Below are 20,240 nucleotides of genomic sequence, written 5' to 3'. Positions count from 1 at the left end.
AACAAGGCAAAAATCTTAGCCAGCAAGCATCTTTTCACATAAAGAACAATGGAAATCTACATCTTTCCATTGTCAAAAAACATCTGGCCATTTTTCCAATAAATACAGAATAAAATAGCAGTGACAATACGGCTGTTATGAAATATAACCACGTGACCTGTTTACATCATTTACCTTTGTGAAGTGAGGTTTCGAAATATTTTCATCCCAAGTAAAGGTCCTTGAACATCTCCAGCTCCAAATTCCAGCTATTGAACACAAAATGCAGGCAACTGAGCTACAACAAAACACTATAGACCCCGCAATAATTTATGTTCCCACTTCAACAAGAGTTCAATCAGTCTCATTTTGAACATCCATCGTGAGTTAGAGGCACTCATCTTTACGTTAGCAATGATGGGCTTGCATTTGGCTCCAGGACTTAAATACCCACACAGTAGTATACTTATTAGCTAAATACAAATATCTAATCAGCTGTACACATGGCAACAACTCAATGTGTAAAAGCATGCAGACATGGTCAAGAGATTCAGTTGTCGTTCAGACCAAAAATCAGAATGGGAAGAAATGTGATCAAAGTGACTTCCACCATGGAGTGATTTCTGATGCCGGAGGGGTGGTTTGAGTATGTCAGAAACTGTTGATCTCCTGGGACTTTCATGCACAGGCACAGCAGTCTCTAGAATTTACAGAGAATGGTGTGAAAAACAAACAAAAAAAAATTCAGTAAGCAGCAGTTCTGTGGGTGAAAATGCCTTGTCAATGAGAGAGATCGGAAAAGAATGGCCGGACTGGTTTAAGTTGGCAATAAAGGCAACAGTAACACAAATAACCATGCATTACAACAGTGGTGTGCAGAAGAACTTCTCTGAATGCACAAGTTGAACCTTGAAATGGATGGGCACAGCAGAAGATCACACTGGGTTGCACGCCTGTGACCACTTTATTAGGTACGCTCTTGTACTCAATTAGTGCCCACTGAGTGTATAAGCTCAGGCTGAATTAGACAAACATAAACGATCCTGGGATGTTATGTGAAATACACCAGGGAGTCCTGCTGGACAATAATAGACCTTCAGTGTGAGAAGTTTCACTGCGAATTCAAGTCATTTTTCATTGTACGCACATGACTGCCATAATGAGTTGCAATTCTCCCCCTCCTCACCCAAAAATTTCATTGCTATTTCATCTACACAGCTATCAGTTGAATGTCAGACAGCACATATCTCCACCCCAAAATGTTTTACTTCTAAAATCCTCTCCAGTTATTAAAAAGCAGGGGAACTTTCCCTGAGTTAGTGGGCATGATAGCATGCAACCTTTAAAAACAAAACATTGCCCTTGTTCAAGAAACTGACCTTGTAACACAACCAATGTGACACTACCAGACCAAGTACACAACAAGGTAGTTGACAGCTATAGGATATTTGGAGGATATTTGGAGAATATTGCGCAACAGTTAAAAAGAAGCAAAATATTGTGCTGGTTGGATAAATGCAAATGGTTTCACAAAAAAAATCAATTGAAATCAGTACACTGTAATGGAATTAGTTATAATCTCTAGTGAGCTGAAGCTAGCATAACCAAATTACTAATCAAGGGTCACAGAAAAGCTTAAGAAGGGCAAGTACTTTCACTTATGCAAACAGAATTTTGAAAGCATATCATTTGTAATGTCAACTGCTAAATTCCCTTGGAATCACCAAGTATCCTCTAGGCATTTACTGCCTTTCAGTAAAAGTTAGAACAAATAAATTTTACAGGTGCCAATCAAATAAATTGCCTTCCAATAGAACAGGGACTTCTGCATAGCATGGTACTGTACATGGATTAAATTTTTCTAATTTAATAACACTTCTGTAATTTTCCACTTGCGTGATGCAATGAACTAAAGAGCAAACATTTCCTGTTGGCCAGCTGACACATATTTTCTACACCTAAGCATAATGCAAATTCAAAGTCAACACTTTTTTGAAAAGCAATAATTGTAAAGAAATCCGACTGATGGCACAATATTGCAGTTTATTGCAAAATATCAAGATTCAGTCCTTACCTCGCCCCACCCTTTTGCAGAGGTTACCCGCCTTAAGGCAACATTGATTGAGCCACCACCATTGCCATTCTGTGTTGAGAGGCTCCCAGCCAAAACAGCTGTATCCGTCGTAGTCAGTGGAGCCTTGGTGGAAAAACATGAGGTAAAGTTAGAATATTTTTTACTTCCCTTTCTTTCCTACTTGTCCCTTCTGAAGATGCCAACCCATAGCAGATCCAAGCTTCCAAGCCCTCACGCACCATTTTCAAGTGGGAATTTATTGACTGTGAATAGTAATGCATCCAAACACAATATTTTCCATAAATATAAAACCTATACACACGATCCTTCCCCTGCCAGTAGTGATGAATAGGATAAAAAGGCAGCAACCTTTGCCTTCCCAAAGGCAAGTTCATTTATGGTCCGTCCCCAAAACCCAGTTCAAATGAAAGATTAATTGAGCAGAGGACAGAGTACAATCCTAGTGTGTACTTCAGTGCCAAAACTGTTCCTGCATCTACTAACCTGTGTAGAATCCAACTTCATAACAGACCTTGATGTATGCAAACATTGACAATTACAAGCGCAAATAATTCACAATTTTACCAAAAGCATTGTAGAAAGCAAACAGACTTCTAACGCACAAAATAGATAGGAGACAGGTGAAGTGCCCAAGAAAGGATATTTGAAGCTCTTGGCTACCTATGATTCACTGTACAAAGACTACAGCTTATCCATCTTCCTAGCCAAGATAGATATATTTGGCACATACTGGAGCTGGACCTTTGACTTTTCATGGTCTGTGAAGCTTATTACTGCATTATGCATTTAATTATTGAGTTATCATGGCTGGGCTCTTCAAATCCAGTCAGGATATGGCAGTTTGCACACATCTCAAATACTTCCTGGAGAATTTTGGATGGTGAAAGGAGAACCTGCAACAAGGAGAGTTCAGTGCTGGCCACAGCTCTCATATTCATATTGGCACAATAGACTATGAGGACAATGCTACTGTTAAGTTCAAAGACAATTTTTATCCCAAACTTTCATAAGAAATCTAAAACAAAATCCTCAAACATATAGTAATACAAAGGGGACCCATGATATGAGGGACACCTGTGCCTTCTGTTGCTTCGTACCTCAATAGATTGCGATATGTGCATTTTATTTATCTCTATCTGAGGAAATCCACTGCCTGATTGTTCAAATTCTTCATCATAGCGGTCAAACAGATCTGTGGCATCAACACCAACACTTATTGTACCCTGCAAGAAAATAAAGAACAGGAACTTTCAAGTGAATATTACTTGATATTTCAAACCACCAATGATGAATGCAGTCCTTTAAATCAAAAATATTATGGGCTTAAATTTATATGTATACTAGTCCTTCTCCTCCTGTGATATACAATAAAGAGTTAAGACAGAGGCTGAAAGAAAAAGCAGCGTTCAAGGAAAAATGATCGTTGGACTGGAGAGCATATTAGTAATTCAGTCCTGTTTCCAAGCCTCACATCATGTCCTAATTTAAAATATTATTAGAAATTTCTTTATGCATACTTATGAAGAACACTAACTGAACTTGGCATATTGGCACATCGAAAAGCACATGGAAAGCAATGCACTTCAGCTGAACTTTAAAGGCCAAAGGCTTGTTTGATCATTAAATGGCGACACTGTCACTGGGATTGTGATTGATATCTTGTTATAAATAAGAAAGAATTTTCATAAATATCCAAAGCTACAGACAAGGCTCAAATAAGTAAGCTCTAACAAAATCAGGGAAAATTCAGTCACAAATCTTGGTCAGGGACTACAATTAAATGTTTTGTGTCTCAAGCAATTGGGACATAATTCCATTCATGTTCACAGACTTTTTTTTTGTATTCCCCTCCTGCAGAGTTCATCCCTTTGGAATTTACTACTTCAAAAAGTCAGGGGGTGCCCTGTCATTAATACTCCAGGCCAAGCATGTTGGACATTCAACACCAAACAAATTAAAGCTTTAAGAATCGGATGTCTGTTTCGGCATAAAGTTTAAACATGCCCTGCATCCAACCTGACAATAGCCAAACAAACTCAAGGCAGAGAACTTATTCTTTTATCCACATTTGCTCTCATATTTGCCAGGAGGAGGGCACATTCAGAGACAGAGAAAGAATGAATAGGAGGAGCATGCAGAAATAGAGAACTCTCATTTCTCTACCATCCTGTCTTTACTCACCTTGGGGTTTGTCCTTTGTTGTAGTCGCCTCTCTTCTCTTTCTCGTTGCAGTCTCTCAAACTCTTCTCGAATTTCAGCTGCTGCTTTCTTCCTTTCCACTATCTGTAATAATAACATAAAACATAGAACCAGTTACTTGCATTCAACAAGTCTTAATTTTCAGTTTTCTTCATTTCTTAGTGAAATGCATTCTAATTAATTTCCACACTGAATTTGTAAACAGCACTCCCTGGTTGATGCAGTGAGAAAATACCTCAGCCAGCCAAGACAGTTCTCAAAATCCTGTACTCTTGTGGTTGATCTCAGCTGGGTTGAGTTGGACAAAAGCAAAAATGCTTTGATAATACCATCCTAACTTGGGATATATATCACATTCCTTCAGTATTCCTCATTCACTCTCCTGAAATACCCAAACCAATACCATTATGCAGCACCAACAGCACAAAGGCAACAGTAGTTGAATGAGTTGGCCCACCACAAGGGAACTAAAAGGTTAGTCATAGCCATGATAATATTTTTAAAAGGGCAGCATCCTGTTTCAGATCAGTTTCCAGTTACAGAGTTACAAATAGATTGAGGTAGTAAACAGGTGAAAGGCAGAGGTGAAAAATCAAGGAATTAGATATGAAGTCAATAAATGAGAGCCTATGGGAAGCCTGTTGTTCAATTCACCTGTACAAGAATCACAGAGATCAAGGGACATGCTTTCTGCAGATTCAGTCTGATATTTTCCAAAGTAGGAAAGAACATTTAAAGATCTTTATTTATTCCCATAGTTTTGATTCCTTAAATGCCAGGGTGCTTGATGAACAGAATATACAAATGAAGATAATCCTGAGCATTATCTTATAAACAAATTTCAACTAATCAGCTCACAATCAAACTTCAAACATTTGCACCATGCATTTGAAAATAAATGGTACTGTCACCAAAGAAACAGAATCATTATTAACCAAATGCTGATTTAGAAGTCTGGAATGTAGGCTTACACTGACTTGGAACGAGATTACTATGACCCAAACCACGTTCGTGCTTCCTTAAAACCAGTACAGAAAGGTAATGTAACTTCCTGATGAAGGCTCTTGAATTTCGACCGCTTATTCCTTTCCATAGATGCTGCCTGAGCTGCTGAGTTCCTGCAGCATTCTGCATGTATTAGTGTAACTTTAGTCGAGTTGAGGGAGAAGCTCTGGCATTGGATATGGTGCCTTACCTCCCATCCTTCCATTTCCAGGCCCTTTTTACCATAGATGTCATAGATGGCTCGGCTCTGAGGATCACTAAGTACTGCCAAGAGAAATAGAGGGAGAAAGTAAGCATTCAGAAAAGGAAGTGTTTAAGAACTAGTACAGACATAATGTAAGAAACACAGGATGCTATAATCTGCACATGGAGTTGCTATCTAAATTGTGGCATGGCTTTAGTGGAGAGAGAGTGAGAAAGTTAGCCAGAAGGAAAGGAATAGGTCAGACAGAAAGAGTAAATATGAAAAAAAAACTGGAATTTGAAATGTTATCACAACTTAGTAAACAGAGGACTAAGAATGAAAACGCACTAATTTAAAAAAAAGGGAATTTCAAACTGAGTTTCAGCCTTCAGAGCAGATAATCTGTGATTTGGTCATCTAATGATAAAAGGTAGAGTGTGGTTTACTAGCCAACGAACTGGTTCACAAACACTTTGCTCTTAGGAAAAACTATATGAATAATGTGATTATTACATGTGATATGCTGAGCAAGCCTGGGAACTGAGGAAAAGGGTAAAGGAAAAAGGAACTAATGTAATGTGGCTCAGTATATTCCTCTAATGCCCAAAGGTACTTGCCTTCATATGCCTGATGCACAAGGTTAAAGAGAGTCTCTGCTTGTTGTTTCAGTTCAGGGTCTCGGTGTTTGTCTGGATGATAGAACATACATAGCCTGCGATAGGCAGCCTTCAATTCTTCTTGTGTGGCCTGCAATCAAAAGATTAATCATGCATCATTAAAAAAAAGAATAAAGTTAACTCTTATTGACCTGGGATATTATCTCCACATCACTCAACTGTCTGATCCAATTTACTGTGGCCTGAACAAACAATTTTGGAATGGGTCATTGATTCCAATTGTATCAGAGAGCAGGAGCAGCCATTCAGCCTTTCGAGCCTGCTCTACCATTCAATACCACCACAGTTAATCACTTATACAGCATTCCTACTCTTTCCCCAAATCCCTCGATGTCAAACACAGAAATAAATTCATCTAGCAACTTTAACTTAACTTGGTGTCTTGCCCTCTACATCCCTCTGTGATAGCGAATTCCATGGGCTTGCCAGCTGAGGAAGGAAATTTCTCCAACTCAGTTCTAAATCTCTTGCCCTGCAACCTGAGACTGAGCAAGGATCAATGGAACTACTATACCAATAGAAACATTGGATTCAATCTTCCAGCTTTTAAAAGATTTTGCAACCTAGCAAATTGTACTGCAACAGCCTTGTTGGAAAAGAAATTAAAGAGGACTTTCCCTCAGCTGATGAAGCAGAGCTCTGTGTTGAAGACTTGGTGGAAGCACTGAAAACAGCAAAGCAAAGAATGCCCTCTAGGGTTGGAAGTTCAAAGTTGATTACCTGCACAGATACACATAGATCACACAGATTCTTAATGTCAAAAGATGCTGGTATTATGACCAATCCTTAGATCCTGGCATATGAAAAGAGCAAACAATTCCCATGGTTCCTTGGGTCAATGCAACAAAGTACATGGCATTGTGACACAGGCCAGGGCTATGCTAGGTACCATCTGGGGAAACACTTTTGAATGGCACAAGGATAAGCAATTTTCATGTTTCAAAGAGAGATTTCACTGGGAATTAGGAGGAAGTTTAGGGCAAAATGAAAATTAATATCAGATGCTACCTTCTCATACCTTTCTGCCTGCCAATTTAATCTCCATCCTTTTTCCATTCTTGACATTTGTAGGATGACAGGTCCAAAGGGACAAAATTATTCTTTTTATCTTAATTTTAGATCAGTCCTTACAATCAGGCACAGAGCTTCAGCAGGTCTTCTTCTTTCATAAGACTTAGGTGCAGAAACAGGCACAGCTTTAATTTCAAGAGTCTTAATTAGTTCCAAACCCTGCTCAATATTAAGTGCAGCTCCAAGTTGTTGCCCAGGGACTTGCGTTGGGCAGGAAGTGAGAATGTATTTCATGATTTAATGAGGTTTTCTCAAGTTACCTCATCAGATGGCTACATTGGCCGTGATTCAAGATTGTTTGTTGTCATTCTTCAGTACACAAGTGTAAAGGAGAACGAAATAGATCCAATGCAGGGTAAACAAAACACAATAAGAACACAAAAACAAAACACAAGAAATATAAGTATAAAAGCAATCCAATAAAACACAATGTCCTGATGAAAGGCCTCAACCCAAAACATCAGAAGAGAATGGCCAGACTGATTCAAGCTAACAGGAACTAAAATAACCACACATTACAACAGTGCTGTGCAGAAGATCATCTCTGAATGCATCGAACACATTGAACTTCGAAGTGGAACGAGCTACAGCAGATCACAATGGTTCCACTACTGTAATCTAAGAAAGTAGCCACTGAGTATAAATGTCCTTGATGGCAGGTATGCTGGTGGTACATTGGGCAGTTTTAATTACAATTCCCCCTCCACCCGCTGCAGTGCAGTTTCTGCATCACACAGTAATGCAACAAGTTAGGATGTTCTCAACTGCGTATCTGTAGATCATTCCTTGTCCTCTTTACAGTTTTCTAATGCGGTTTGAAGCTGAGTTGCTATGTTGGATACTGGGTGTTCGTTTACAAAGGCGTTTTCAACCCAAGCTTTTCTGTAGATTGTTAAGAACTGTGGAGTAGGAGACATGTAGGGATGAATTTATTCTGATGACCTGAGGCTCAGACACGAACACTATATTGCTCGATGAATACACCATACTGTGGCTTAGCTTGTTAAACCAATTCCTGAATTCACAAAGAATGTCTTCAAAATGATGACTGTAGGTTTATTACTGGCCTTCTGGTTAAAGGAAGGAAACTCAAGATCAATGTGATCAAGATTCAATAGCACATCTAGTACAACTTTGACTCTGCTGATAACTATGCAAGGTATTGTTGATTAATCACTTGATATCAACTGACTGATATCAGAATCAGGCAAAGACCTGCAGAACGGAGGTGGTTTGGGAACCATCGCTCCAACGTCATCCAGTGCGTGGTTGTGTAGCAGTAAGCATACCACTTCACAGCGCCAGCTGTAAGATCGGGATTCAATTCCCACTGCTATATGCAAGGAATTTACATTTTTCTCCACGATCACGTGGGTTTCCTCCGAGTGCTCCAGTTTCCTCACACATTCCAAAAACATGCGAGTGAGGGCCAGTAAGCTGCTATGTTGGTGCTGAAAGCATGCCCACACTTGCAGGCTGCCCCCGGCACATCTCAGACCGCGCTGGTCATTAACACAAACAACACGCTTTACTATGTTTCAATGTACATGTGACAAATAAAGCTAATATATCTATTCCTTCCCAACAAGCTATAGTCATGCTAAGACCCAAACTAGTTCAAACATATCACCAGAAAACCTCTCACTGAAAAGCAGCTGATATGCATTTCTATGAACCAACAGGAAATGCTTCCACTGACCACATATTCCATTGACATAACTCATGTTTAATTAAAAATACCAGAGCTCTGTATATACTCCATCTTGTCTAATAGAAGAGACAATATTTGAAAGGATTGGTAATTACCAAATTGGAGTCAACTCAAAATCCCACAGATGAATGGTCCAAGACCCGAAACGTGAACTGACTCTCTCTTCACAGATAAAAGACTCCCTCTTTCATGGGCTGAGTATTTCCAGCACTTTCTGTTTTCATTTCAGCAGAGTGACAAAACTTGGAATTTGGCTGGCTTCGACACAATTAAACACCCACAGAAAACATAAATTGTCTCAAAAGGAATCAATAAGTTTAAAAGCAATTTTGATTAAAAAAACTTGTTACATGCTGTGATTAATGTTTATTTTTTGTAGTCATTGATATATTTGTTTTTGCAATTTGTTTGCGGCAATTTTCCCTCTCCCTCAACACCTTGGAAGGTTACTCCTGTTGGTAGATGTAGTACTTCCAAACTCAGAAACTCAAGAGATTAACTTGTCTTCTACCATTTTATCTAGGAGGAGTGTATCAGTAAAGTCACAGTAACTAGCCAGACAATACTTTCTTAATCCTCCACAGCAGTTAGCATAAAGTGTAAGTATGATTTTTGTCTAGAATGCCAACCCCACATCTCCCTCCACCACCACCTCATCCTTTTCCTGAAGATTTTATTGGGTCACAGATCCAAGAGGTATCATTAATTTCATCCAGGGATAGTTCTTCACAGGTGGGCCTTAGTGAAAACAGAACATTTTAGAAAATTTGGAAGAGTGCAGATTAGGTAGTATCTGTAGAAAGACAGTTAATATTTCAAGCTGATGATTTTTCATCCAGAAAAAGTAGAGTCAAACAAGGAGAGAAATGAGAGACGGGGAGGGCAAGAATTAAACTGAAATAAGAGTAGAAATGAAGAGCAACTGAATGAGACAAGTGATGGTGATGTCAACTGGTCGACGGGAGTGAAGATGAGTAAATAATTAATGGTATGCCAAGGGCAATGTAAAAAGATTAATGATATTTGAAATTACTCAAAGTGGAGAGGGGAATAAAGACTGAATGATGGATCTGTGGAAATACAAATCTGGAATGGCAGATAATCTGAAATCATTAATTCAAATGTGGACGAATATAATGTGCTGAGTCAAAAATGGGACATAATTCCTCAAACTTATTTTAAACTTTGTTGGAACAGTACTCTGGCAGAGTTGGAGGAAATGGTGCAAGTAATACTAAATTCAAAAGGATCAGATAATAAGCCACAGCACTTCTAATTTAAAATATTGTATTCAATTTTTAAAACATCTCTGAATCAGGTTTTTTTATCACCAGCATGTGTCGTGAAATTAGTTAACTTAGCAGCAGCAGTACAACGCAACACACAATATGGAAGGAAAAAATAAGTAAACGAATTACTGTAAGTATATAGATGTATATTAAATTGTTAGTTTACAAATAGTGCAAAACAGAAATAATGTTAAAAAAAAGTAAGCTAATGTTCATGGGATCAATGTCCATTTAGAAATCGAACGGCAGAGGGGGAGAAAGTGTACCTCAATTGCTGCAAGTGTGCCCTCAGGTTTCTGTACCCTCTCCCTGATCCGAACAATAAGAAGAGGGAATGCCCTGGGTGATGGATGCCACCTTTCTGAGGCACTGCTCCTTGAAGATATCTTGGATACTGCAGAGGTCAGTACCCAAGATGGATCTGACTAATTTTACAACTTTCTGTAGCTTCTTTCGGTCCTTTGCAGTACCCCCCCCCCACAATAAATTCACATTTCATTTATCTCCTCTCTTCTTTTCTCTCTCTAGACAACTTTAGTCACCAGTCTTTACCATCCTCTTTCAGCTAACACTATCACTTGTGTCATTCAATATGTCCTCATTCAGGGCCAAGTTCCTTCTCTTCCTCTACAAATTAAAATATGTTTACATTCTAAATTCTCTACATCTTGATGAAAGATCAAGCTGAAGTGTTTGCCGATTGTCTCCATATAGAAGCTGCCTAAACTGCTCAGCATATTGAGCACTTTGTTTTCAATTCAGATTTCCTATGTAGTATTATGCTTTTTGAGTCTGAGAGAACCTCAGTCCTAACCAATTGTCTCTTCATCAATATGGGCTCAGTGAGCAAGCACACTGGGTTATCAGAAAAACTGACCCAAGAGTTTATTCAAGAATCACTCAGAAGCCAAAGATTAGTTTGTGACCTCCCCTGGCTTCTAACTGCAACATGTAGGCCCCTGCAATTCTACACTCCATCCATTTGTTGAGAAGATTCAGTGTCTTTTAAAATTCTGTCTTTTGAGAAAACGAAGACTTTAGGTCCATGCCTGGGTTAAGATATGCGGAGTAAATGGAGACTAATGTCCCGAGTTATTCCGTGCAACTGGCTGCAGAGGGAGGAATGGTGAGTAAATGGGTACTCCCCCCCCATTCACAAACAAGAAAAAATCTGCAGATGCTGGAAATCCGAGCAACACACACAAAATGCTGGAGGAACTCAGCAGCCCAGGCAGCATCAATAGAAAAGTGTACAGTCAACATTTCGGGCGGAAATGTCGCCTGTTCTCTTTTCCATAGATGCTGCTTGGCCTGCTGAGTTCCTCCAGGATTTTGTGTGTGTAGCCTCCCTATTCATCTCCTCTCCCCATGAGCTCCACTTCTAACTCATTCCTAACACTGTAGGAGTTCCACGATCTAACTGTAAATTTTTTGGTATATTTTCTTTTCTTGCTGATGGTTTGATGTTTATTTTTAAAAGCTTTTCGTATGACGCATGGCTCCGGGGTTGTACATCTAATGGGTTCTTTTGTTTTCTCACTTTTTCTGCTTAGTAGCTTTTTTTTGTTATCACAAATTTTTTTCACTCTTTAAGATAATGTCTTTTTTGAGACATTGTAAGTGTTGTTACTTCAATGTACTCATGTTATTTCTTTTGTATAATATAACAATAGAAAGATTTGAAAAGAAAGGACACTGTAGGAGTTCATAGAACATTTTCTGATGGTCAGATCAGTTCACTTTCAGCAGGGAGAAAGATCGTCATGGAAATCAGAGGACTTTTGAAATCAAAGTCCTCTGTCGGGTCATTTTAGTCTTCGGAAATGAAGACACGATGATGTGATAAGGGTGGCACAGTAGCGTAGTTTAGTGCAATCCTTTACAGTACCAGCGACCAGGGTTCAATTCCCGCCAGTGCCCACAAGGAGTTTGTACAATTTCCCTGTGATTATGTGAGTTTCCTCCAGGTGCTCTGGTTTTCTCCCATAGTCCAAAAACATATCAGTACGTAGGTTAATTGGTTATTGTAATTTGTGCCGTGATTAGGCTTAAGTCTGATTTATACATGTGCATCAACTCGACGCCGTAGGTACGGCGTAGCCATGAACGCTACGCAGTGCCTACGCGGATCCTTATGCCGTAGCCTGACGCGCACCTCTCCCAAAATGTAACTACGCATCGCAGCAACACAGACCACGACAACTGTGATCAGTCCACTTGGTAGCATCGCATTTCCTCTCGTGCTGCAATAACTTCTCATTGGGCGACTGAAGGGCAGGGAAGGAGCTCTGGCTGCAATGCTTTCCATAAAGCTTTACAGACCTCCGAAATTATGGAGGACCCATTTCGCTTTTACAAAAAAAGATGCTCGCTTTAAACTTGTTTACCGCGAGAAAGACTACCATGACCACGAAGCCTTGCACGGGCAAATGTGTGCGCATGCATGACGTGCGCGAATTGCAGAGCGATGCAGACACACCAACGCACAAGCATAAATGCTCACAACGGCGTAACCCACTTGCGTAGGCTACGGTGTAAGCTGGAACGCACAAGTATAAATCAGCCTTTAAATTAAAAACAAAAATTGGGGGAATGCTGGATGGTACAGCTCAAAGAGCCTGTTCTGCATCGTATCTCAATAAATAATTAAATAACCCACAAGTTAAGTCTTGAGCAAAACAAATCAACATTCTGATTATTTTAAAACGATCTAAAACTGGAATCCAATAGTGAGTATTTCAGTAAACAATTCTCCAACTGCATTCTGTACAAAATGAATTCAGGCAAGCTGTTAACACTGCCAATTTCCCATTTTGGAAAATAGCAACTTTTCGCACAAAACAATAAAATTTAACATTGGTCAGAGTTTTGCTGTAAATTTTCATGGTTTGCTGCTTTGAGTGTAGGCTTTTTCAGTTAGCATGAAGTGCACACTTCCAAAATATTAACCCACTTAACTGGCACTGAATGACCTACAGTTATTTTTTTGGAAAGGTAATACATTACTTGAGTGGATATTTCTTCTCTTTATCATTCACAACCTCCCTTGAATCCAAGCAGCAGTCCCAGACAATGATGCATGATTAGCAGTTGAAGCTGCGCGATCAATCACATCACAGCCTGGATTTGGGTGAAAACCTTCAATTAACTCTTCTATGCCATATCCAACCTCTTCATCTACTTTGCCAAACAGGCTGACCAAAATAAGAAACTCAGCACTTGCCTTTAAAGCCATGCCACAGAATATGGTAAAACCATGGGCAAACCTTCACAGAAGCCATTGAGATTAAAGTTAAGGTTAAATCCCACAATGAGAACAACTCTGAACAGTATAGAAATGCTTTTCATTTCATTTGCACTCCTCAGAAGTATGAGAGGACAAATCCCACAGAGAATGCAGAAGTTTTTGTTCGGGAGAACAAAAGACTAAACATAATATATTACCTGAACCTTTAATGCAGACAACGACACTGCACATTTATTAAGATAAAACTGAATTAGAAGTGAAGATCTCTTAATAGTCACTTCACAAATGACCTTCTGTCTCCAGTTATCTGACAAATTGTTTAATAATAGATCGATTATGTGGTATAAGTGAACAGTTTCATTTTTTGTGAATATTGAATTCATTGAGGCAACTGATGGAATCGTCCATCACTGTTGATTCCTTAAGGTCAGGTATTCAATATTTGATGAATGATGTCTGAAGTGGTTACAAAATGCAATGTACTACAACGATCTAACTCAGCAGAAAGATGTATCGGTCAATTCACTACTGTCAGTGAGATGCTAAGAAAATATCACAGTGGGTACATGATATTTTCTTCAGTCCCCATCCTCCTCTTTACAATAAAATGATATCACCCCTTTTCCCTGCTTCTCTCAGATTTAGGTGGAACATGAAGCCAACATTCAGCCAAGTTGCATTCTTTTCCATTAGTCTGTTGGTGATATTGATCCACAGAGGACAACGCAGCCAAGTCCTGCATTCTTCATCATGCGGAGGTGGGGTGGGCCACAGACAGTGACCGGGAACAGAAATCTAGTCGATTTGCTCCTCACAATCCTGCAGGAACTTAGCACATCAACAAAGACCAAGAACTTGCCTGACCCCATGGGTTACTACAACGTCAAGTCAAGCCTACTGGTTTTTAACTACATACATGTATGTAATGTATATAGAAACGAGACATTTCTCCAAAACGGTGGTGTCTGAAAAGAGGATGCTGTCCAAGTTGCATGCCATCTTAGACAGTGTCTCCCATCCACTACATAACGTACTGGTTGGGCATAGGAGTACATTCAGCCAGAGACCCATTCCACCGAGATGCAGCACTGAGCGTCATAGGAAGTCATTCCTGCCTGTGGTTTTCAAACTTTACAACTCCTCCCTTGGAGGGTCAGACACCCTGAGCTTATAGGCTGGTCCTGGATTTATTTCCAACTGGCATAATTTACATATTATTATTTAATTATTTATGGTTTTATATTGCTATATTTATACTCTATTCTTGGTTGGTGCAACTGCAACGAAACTCAATTTCCCTTGGGATCAATAGAGTATGTCTGTCTGTCTGTTTAAAGCACAGTAGTATACGTAACACACAGTAACTTATGAAAGTAGGATAAAATCTACAGATGAATCTCACATAAATAACAAACTAAAGTTCATAAGTCAGATACAGTAAGATATGAAGCAGATTAATCAGTGACACTTTGAATGTGATGCGGAAGGGAGTTCAGAAGCCCAATGGCCTGAGGGAAGAAACCGTTTCCCATCCTGCCCGTTCTTATTTTTATGCATCAGAGTCTCCTGCCTGATGATAGAAAGTCAAAGATGATGCTGGATGGATGGGTGGGATCCTTAATAGTACTAAAGGCCCTGCGTACACAGCACTCCTAGTGACAGAGCAAATGTCAGAGTTAAATGCTGACCAGACACTAATCAGTGGAGCAGGAGAGTGGGTAGCCAAGATTAAGTCAGCTTAAATGGAGGGGGCACTCAGGACGTAAAACAGGAACTCATTGCTTTACGTAGCTTTAATCAATTCAAAATGTTTACCCGTTTCTCTCACCATAGATGTCGCCTGACCTGCTAAGTGATTTCAGCATTTTCTATTTTTAATCTTCACAGTTGTTTTTCCAAGGTGCTTTTCACATTGAAGCAGTGCCTTCGCACCAAGGCAAGGGAGGACACATTCCATGCAGGGTGGTATTTTCCTGTGCAGGGATACGAGAAAGGACATGGCTCCCAGAGAGTCATGGCCACTCAACATGGCAGCATGTCAGAACTTGCTGCAAGGATGCCAGACAGATCAGGCAACATTCTCCTTATTCTCTTAAATAATACACCATAAGCACAAACAACATGCCCTGGAAGTTCACAAACATCCATACTTGCAAATTTACTAACCTCTTGGACTTGAAATGAATGGAGGTCAAAACATTCCAAATGATCCAGGTGCAGGAAATGACTATTGCCACAGGTACAAAATAGGGACAAACAGTGCAATGGATTTGGGAGTCTATAAATTTCTAAAATATAAACACAAACCAGCCCTTTTCCTTACTCCAGAGAATCCACTTCTTCCACTCTTTTGAGTATTGTGATAGTTTTTAATTATTAAGTTTCTTCATTATTTGGTCAGATACAAATCAGGTCTTGAATCTGTAGGGCAAAACACTTCTTTAAATTTGGCAAATTGCGTAACTCTAGGAGCAAGAGGATAACGAGGGAGAGGGTGGGGCCACTCATAGACAAAGGGAGGGGGAAACATTTGCTTGGATGCAGAGGATGTGAGTGAGGTCCGTAATGAGTACATCAGTATTTACCGAGGAGAAGGAAACGGAGGATAGGGAGAGCAGTCCCAAGAGTATCAACATGCTATGGCGCTTTGACGTAAAGGAGAAAGTAGTGTTAGGTCTCTTAAAGAGCATTAAGGTGGACGAGTTCCCAGGACTGGATGGGATATATCCCAGATTATCAAGAGAGGCAAGTGAAGGCTAATATCTTTGTCTCCTCTCTAGCTACAGGTGAGGTCCCAGAGCACTGGCACGTAGCTAATGTCATTCCATTGTTCAAGAAAGGAACCAGGAATAATCCCAGAACCTATAAACCAGTGAGTCTCATGTCAGTGGTAGTGAAGTTACCGGACAGAATCTTAGGAATAGTATTGATGAGCATTTGGAAAACGGTGGCCTAATTAGGGAGAGCTAGCAAGGCTTTGTGTGGGACAAGTCGAGTCTTACTAGCTTGATTTGAGTTTTTTTTTTGATGAGGTGATGCCGATGATTGATGAAGGTAGATCTGTGGATGTTGTCTACAAGGAGCTTCATAAGGAATTTGTCAAGATCCCACATGGGAGGCTCATCCAGAAGATTAAGATGCATGGGATCAATTGTTAGGACTTAGAATGTGCTTACCCACAGAGGGTGGTGGTCAAAGGGACCACTGGAGGCCTGTAATCAGTGGTGTTCCTCAGGGATCTGTACTGGGACCTCTACTGTTTGTGATGTATATGAATTACCTGGATGAAACCGTACAGTAGATGGTTGGGTCAGTAAGTTGGCAGATGATATGAAGATTGATGTAGTGGATAGTGTAGATGACTGGCAAAGAATACAGTGGGATACAGAACAGCTGCAGATATGGGCAGAGAAATGGCAGATGGAGTTTAAACCTGCCAAATGTGAGGTGTTGCACCTTGGTAGAACAAATGTAGAAACAGCACACTGTTAGGGGGAAGACCCTTTACAGTGTTGAGGAGCAGAAGGATCTTGGGGTCCAAGTTCATAGCTCTCTGAAAGTGCCTACACAAGTTGAGAGGGTGGTTAAGAAGGCATATGGCATGCTTGCCTTTATTAGTTGAGGCTCTGAATTCAAAAATCAGTAAGTTGTGCTGCAACCTTATAGAAACTCTAGTTAGGCTGCATCTGGAGTATTGCATGCAGTTCTGGTCACCCCATTATTGGAAGGGTGCAGAAGACGTTTACCAAGATGCTGCCTGAATTAGAGAGCATGTGCTATAACGAGAGGTTGGACAAACTTGATCTGTTTTCTCTGCAGCGGTGGAGGACGAATAGAGATCTGAAAGAGGTTTCTAAGATTATGAGAAGCACAGACAGGGTGCACAGACAGTACCTTTTTCCCCAGGGATGAAATGTTGAAAAACTAGAGGGCATATTTTTAAGATGAGAGGGAGTAATTTCAAAGGAGATGTGAGAGACAAATTTTCTTTTTAAATAGAGAGTGGTAGAAGCCTGGAATGTGCTGCCTGGGGTGGTGGTATAGGCAGGTATGTTAGGCACTTTTGAGACACATTTAGATAAGCACATGGATGTAAAGAAAATGGAAGGACATGGCAATTGTGAAGGCAAAGGCAATTAGTTTATTTGGCCAATTGGTTACTAATTTATTTAGTTCAGCATAACATTGTGAGGCAAAGGGCCTGTTCCTGTGCTGTACAGTTCTATGTTCTAAAGATTGTCACATAATTTATGTTCAATGAAACCACTACAAGGCAGCAGCTTAAATCTTAAATGATTCCATTCATATCATTGTCAGCAACAAAATGGAAGTGTCAATTTCATGGAAATAGGATACAATGAACTTCCCTTTCTCCAACCAGATCCAATGGATTCATACCTATTTAAACCTTGGCTCATTTATAACAGATTAGAAAAACTAGAGGCTCAACCTGGAGGCTGTTTAACTCAAACCTTCCTTTATCAAAAAAATTAAAACCATTTGTGACTAGTATTAATTATTCAAATCATTATGAGAAAAACAAATACCCTGAAAATATGCATCCAATTTAGAAATTCAACAATAACCTACATGATAAATGGCCCCAATGCACATCACAGATTATCAATACCATATCAAGATATGGACTCAAGACAAGGAGGAGTTTTAAGATGAAACTTAAAAGATACAATATTTTAGGTCCCTGTCCAGCTCTTGGCTCCATCCCTCCCCCTCCTGTTTTCTCCTATCATTTTGGATCTCCCTTCCCCCTCCCACTTTCAAATCTCTTACTAACTCTTCCTTCAGTTAGTCCTGACGAAGGGTCTCGGCCTGAAATGTCCACTGTACCTCTTCCTAGAGATGCTGCCTGGCCTGCTGCGTACACCAGTAAGTTTGATGTGTGTTGCCAATATTTTCGGTGGTGCATTCCTAACTGTGGATATGGTCATCCAGGCAGATGGGGTTCATCAGCTGTGGTTGGCAGCTCATCAAGAAAAAGGAAAACCGATCTTAACCTTTGCAGCCTTGCAGCTGTACCCACTCATGGGGAAGGCTTCGAGTAAAAGTCCAGAGCAGCCCTGCATTGAGTTCAACGATGACTGGCAACTTCTGCGACGTCACTGGTGCCAAACTGTATTGGTCTCTGCGGTTTCTTTGGATTCATCAGCTGTGGGGACAGGGGGAGCCTGCCGCATGGGAAACAGCTCGCTCTCCATATCATACTGCCCTGGCTTGGATATAAAGAGCTAGGATGCAACATCCATAGTCAACATCGACCAACGGAGGGCTTCACGGATATAGTCAACGTAAGATATGGCTGTTAGCAACAAAAGGATTAAGATCATGAAACTAAAAAAAAATAAGATTTTCACAAACCTCTAAAGGCAGAGGGGGCAAGGTCATGGAGGATTTTGAATGCAAACATAAGAATAGTAAAATCAAGGCATTTACATATTGTAAAACATTTTGGGTCAGCAAGAAGAAAGAGCATGAGTGAATGGATTGGTGAAAATTAAGGTACAGACAGAACTTGAAAGAGCTCAAAATTAGAGGTAATTGTATAGCTAGCCAAATTGGAACAATTTAATTTTCCAATAACAATGGTATAGTTGAGTGTTTTTGCAGCAGACTGGGATGGTGAAAGGAGTTGCTCCTGCGTTAAGTAACGTACTAGATACTTCGTCAATAATTTATATCAAATTTAAAACAATTCTCTAGCCGTGTATGGTCCAGTTCACTACTACGCAGTAGGCAACGAGAGATGGAGTCAACAGACAGTGGACAGAAGTCACTCCAACGTTGAGTTCACTCTCCCAAAATCTAGTCTGATGGCAATCGTGTCGTTGTACATGGGTGCAATGTTGATGATTTTCCATACATCAAGTGAACAGATAAACTTTCCTGCACTCGCCGCCAGACAACTGCAACACTCTTACCCTGCCTGTCTGCCATGAGGGCATCCGTAGGATTGAACGGAATGGATTTTGGATAGTTAATCAGAATCCGCTTTCACGATAACGTGAATTGACCAGCGGTATATGTGGAGTGCCCGCCCCCCTCGCACAATGACTGAGCCGCGGTCAATAATGTCACCAGTAGCAGCAAATAAAGACGTTTCCTTTTCCACCTCGCACTCGCCTGACCTTGACGAAAGCGACTACACGGTAACCAGAGCGAGCTCACAGCACCCCGCTCACCTCCCTCCTGACGTTCAAAAGCGCGTAAAAGTCATCGCTGTTAATCTCCTCGTCCACCAAGGCCGCCGCCATTGTCACCTTTCACCCCGCTGCGGGGCACACCTCCGGCTGGCCGACGCCGCCAACGAGGAAGGCCAAGAGTCGCCGTCACGCTTGCTCTTTTCCTGCTGCCGCCTGCTGGCTGGAAAAGGCAGGAGGACTACGTGCGCGCAAGTGCTGAGAGCTGTGTTGTCTCGGGGCTGGCATCACAGAGGCCTGACCAGATAAAACACAGATTTAGTTCAGTGAAGGACCTTACTCAACTAATTACCCTGAATACTCTTAAGTACATTTTAAGTAATGTTTTCAGAGAATCATGTAATCTGTTTACATTTTTAAGTAATCGATTTCATGCAATTTAACCTCCTTTTCTGTATGACACCCCATTGGGATATCAAGAAACAGTTAAACAAAACCACAGGGATATTTATACGTTGGACAAGGTTTTAAGCTATTAGATAACAGTGGAAGACTGACTTAAAAGAGATGATGGATTAATGTTGCAAAATGAAAATGAGTGGTTATGGCAAAAATAAGTCAATTGAGA

General features: G+C 40.3%; 1 protein-coding gene across 1 annotated transcript in view; it reads right to left on the bottom strand.

Moving 5' to 3' along the window:
• Positions 1 to 19,758, bottom strand: part of LOC140188609 (dnaJ homolog subfamily C member 11) — a 41,142-nt gene extending 21,384 nt beyond the window's left edge. Inside the window, exons 1-7 of the mRNA XM_072245042.1 lie at positions 19,655 to 19,758; positions 6,080 to 6,209; positions 5,469 to 5,542; positions 4,256 to 4,357; positions 3,172 to 3,297; positions 2,054 to 2,176; positions 175 to 248 (exon numbers count right to left, since the gene is read on the bottom strand). Of these exons, the coding sequence (XP_072101143.1) occupies positions 175 to 248; positions 2,054 to 2,176; positions 3,172 to 3,297; positions 4,256 to 4,357; positions 5,469 to 5,542; positions 6,080 to 6,209; positions 19,655 to 19,726 (701 nt within the window). The 5' untranslated portion in view covers positions 19,727 to 19,758. The remainder of the gene's footprint in view (positions 1 to 174; positions 249 to 2,053; positions 2,177 to 3,171; positions 3,298 to 4,255; positions 4,358 to 5,468; positions 5,543 to 6,079; positions 6,210 to 19,654) is intronic.
• Between the last annotated feature and the right edge of the window lie 482 nt (positions 19,759 to 20,240).

The sequence above is a fragment of the Mobula birostris genome, chromosome 27 (genome assembly GCF_030028105.1).
Source record: "Mobula birostris isolate sMobBir1 chromosome 27, sMobBir1.hap1, whole genome shotgun sequence".
NCBI lineage: Eukaryota > Metazoa > Chordata > Chondrichthyes > Myliobatiformes > Myliobatidae > Mobula > Mobula birostris.
The sequence above is the reverse complement of the archived record's forward strand: the minus strand, read 5'-3'. Positions and strand labels throughout refer to the sequence as shown.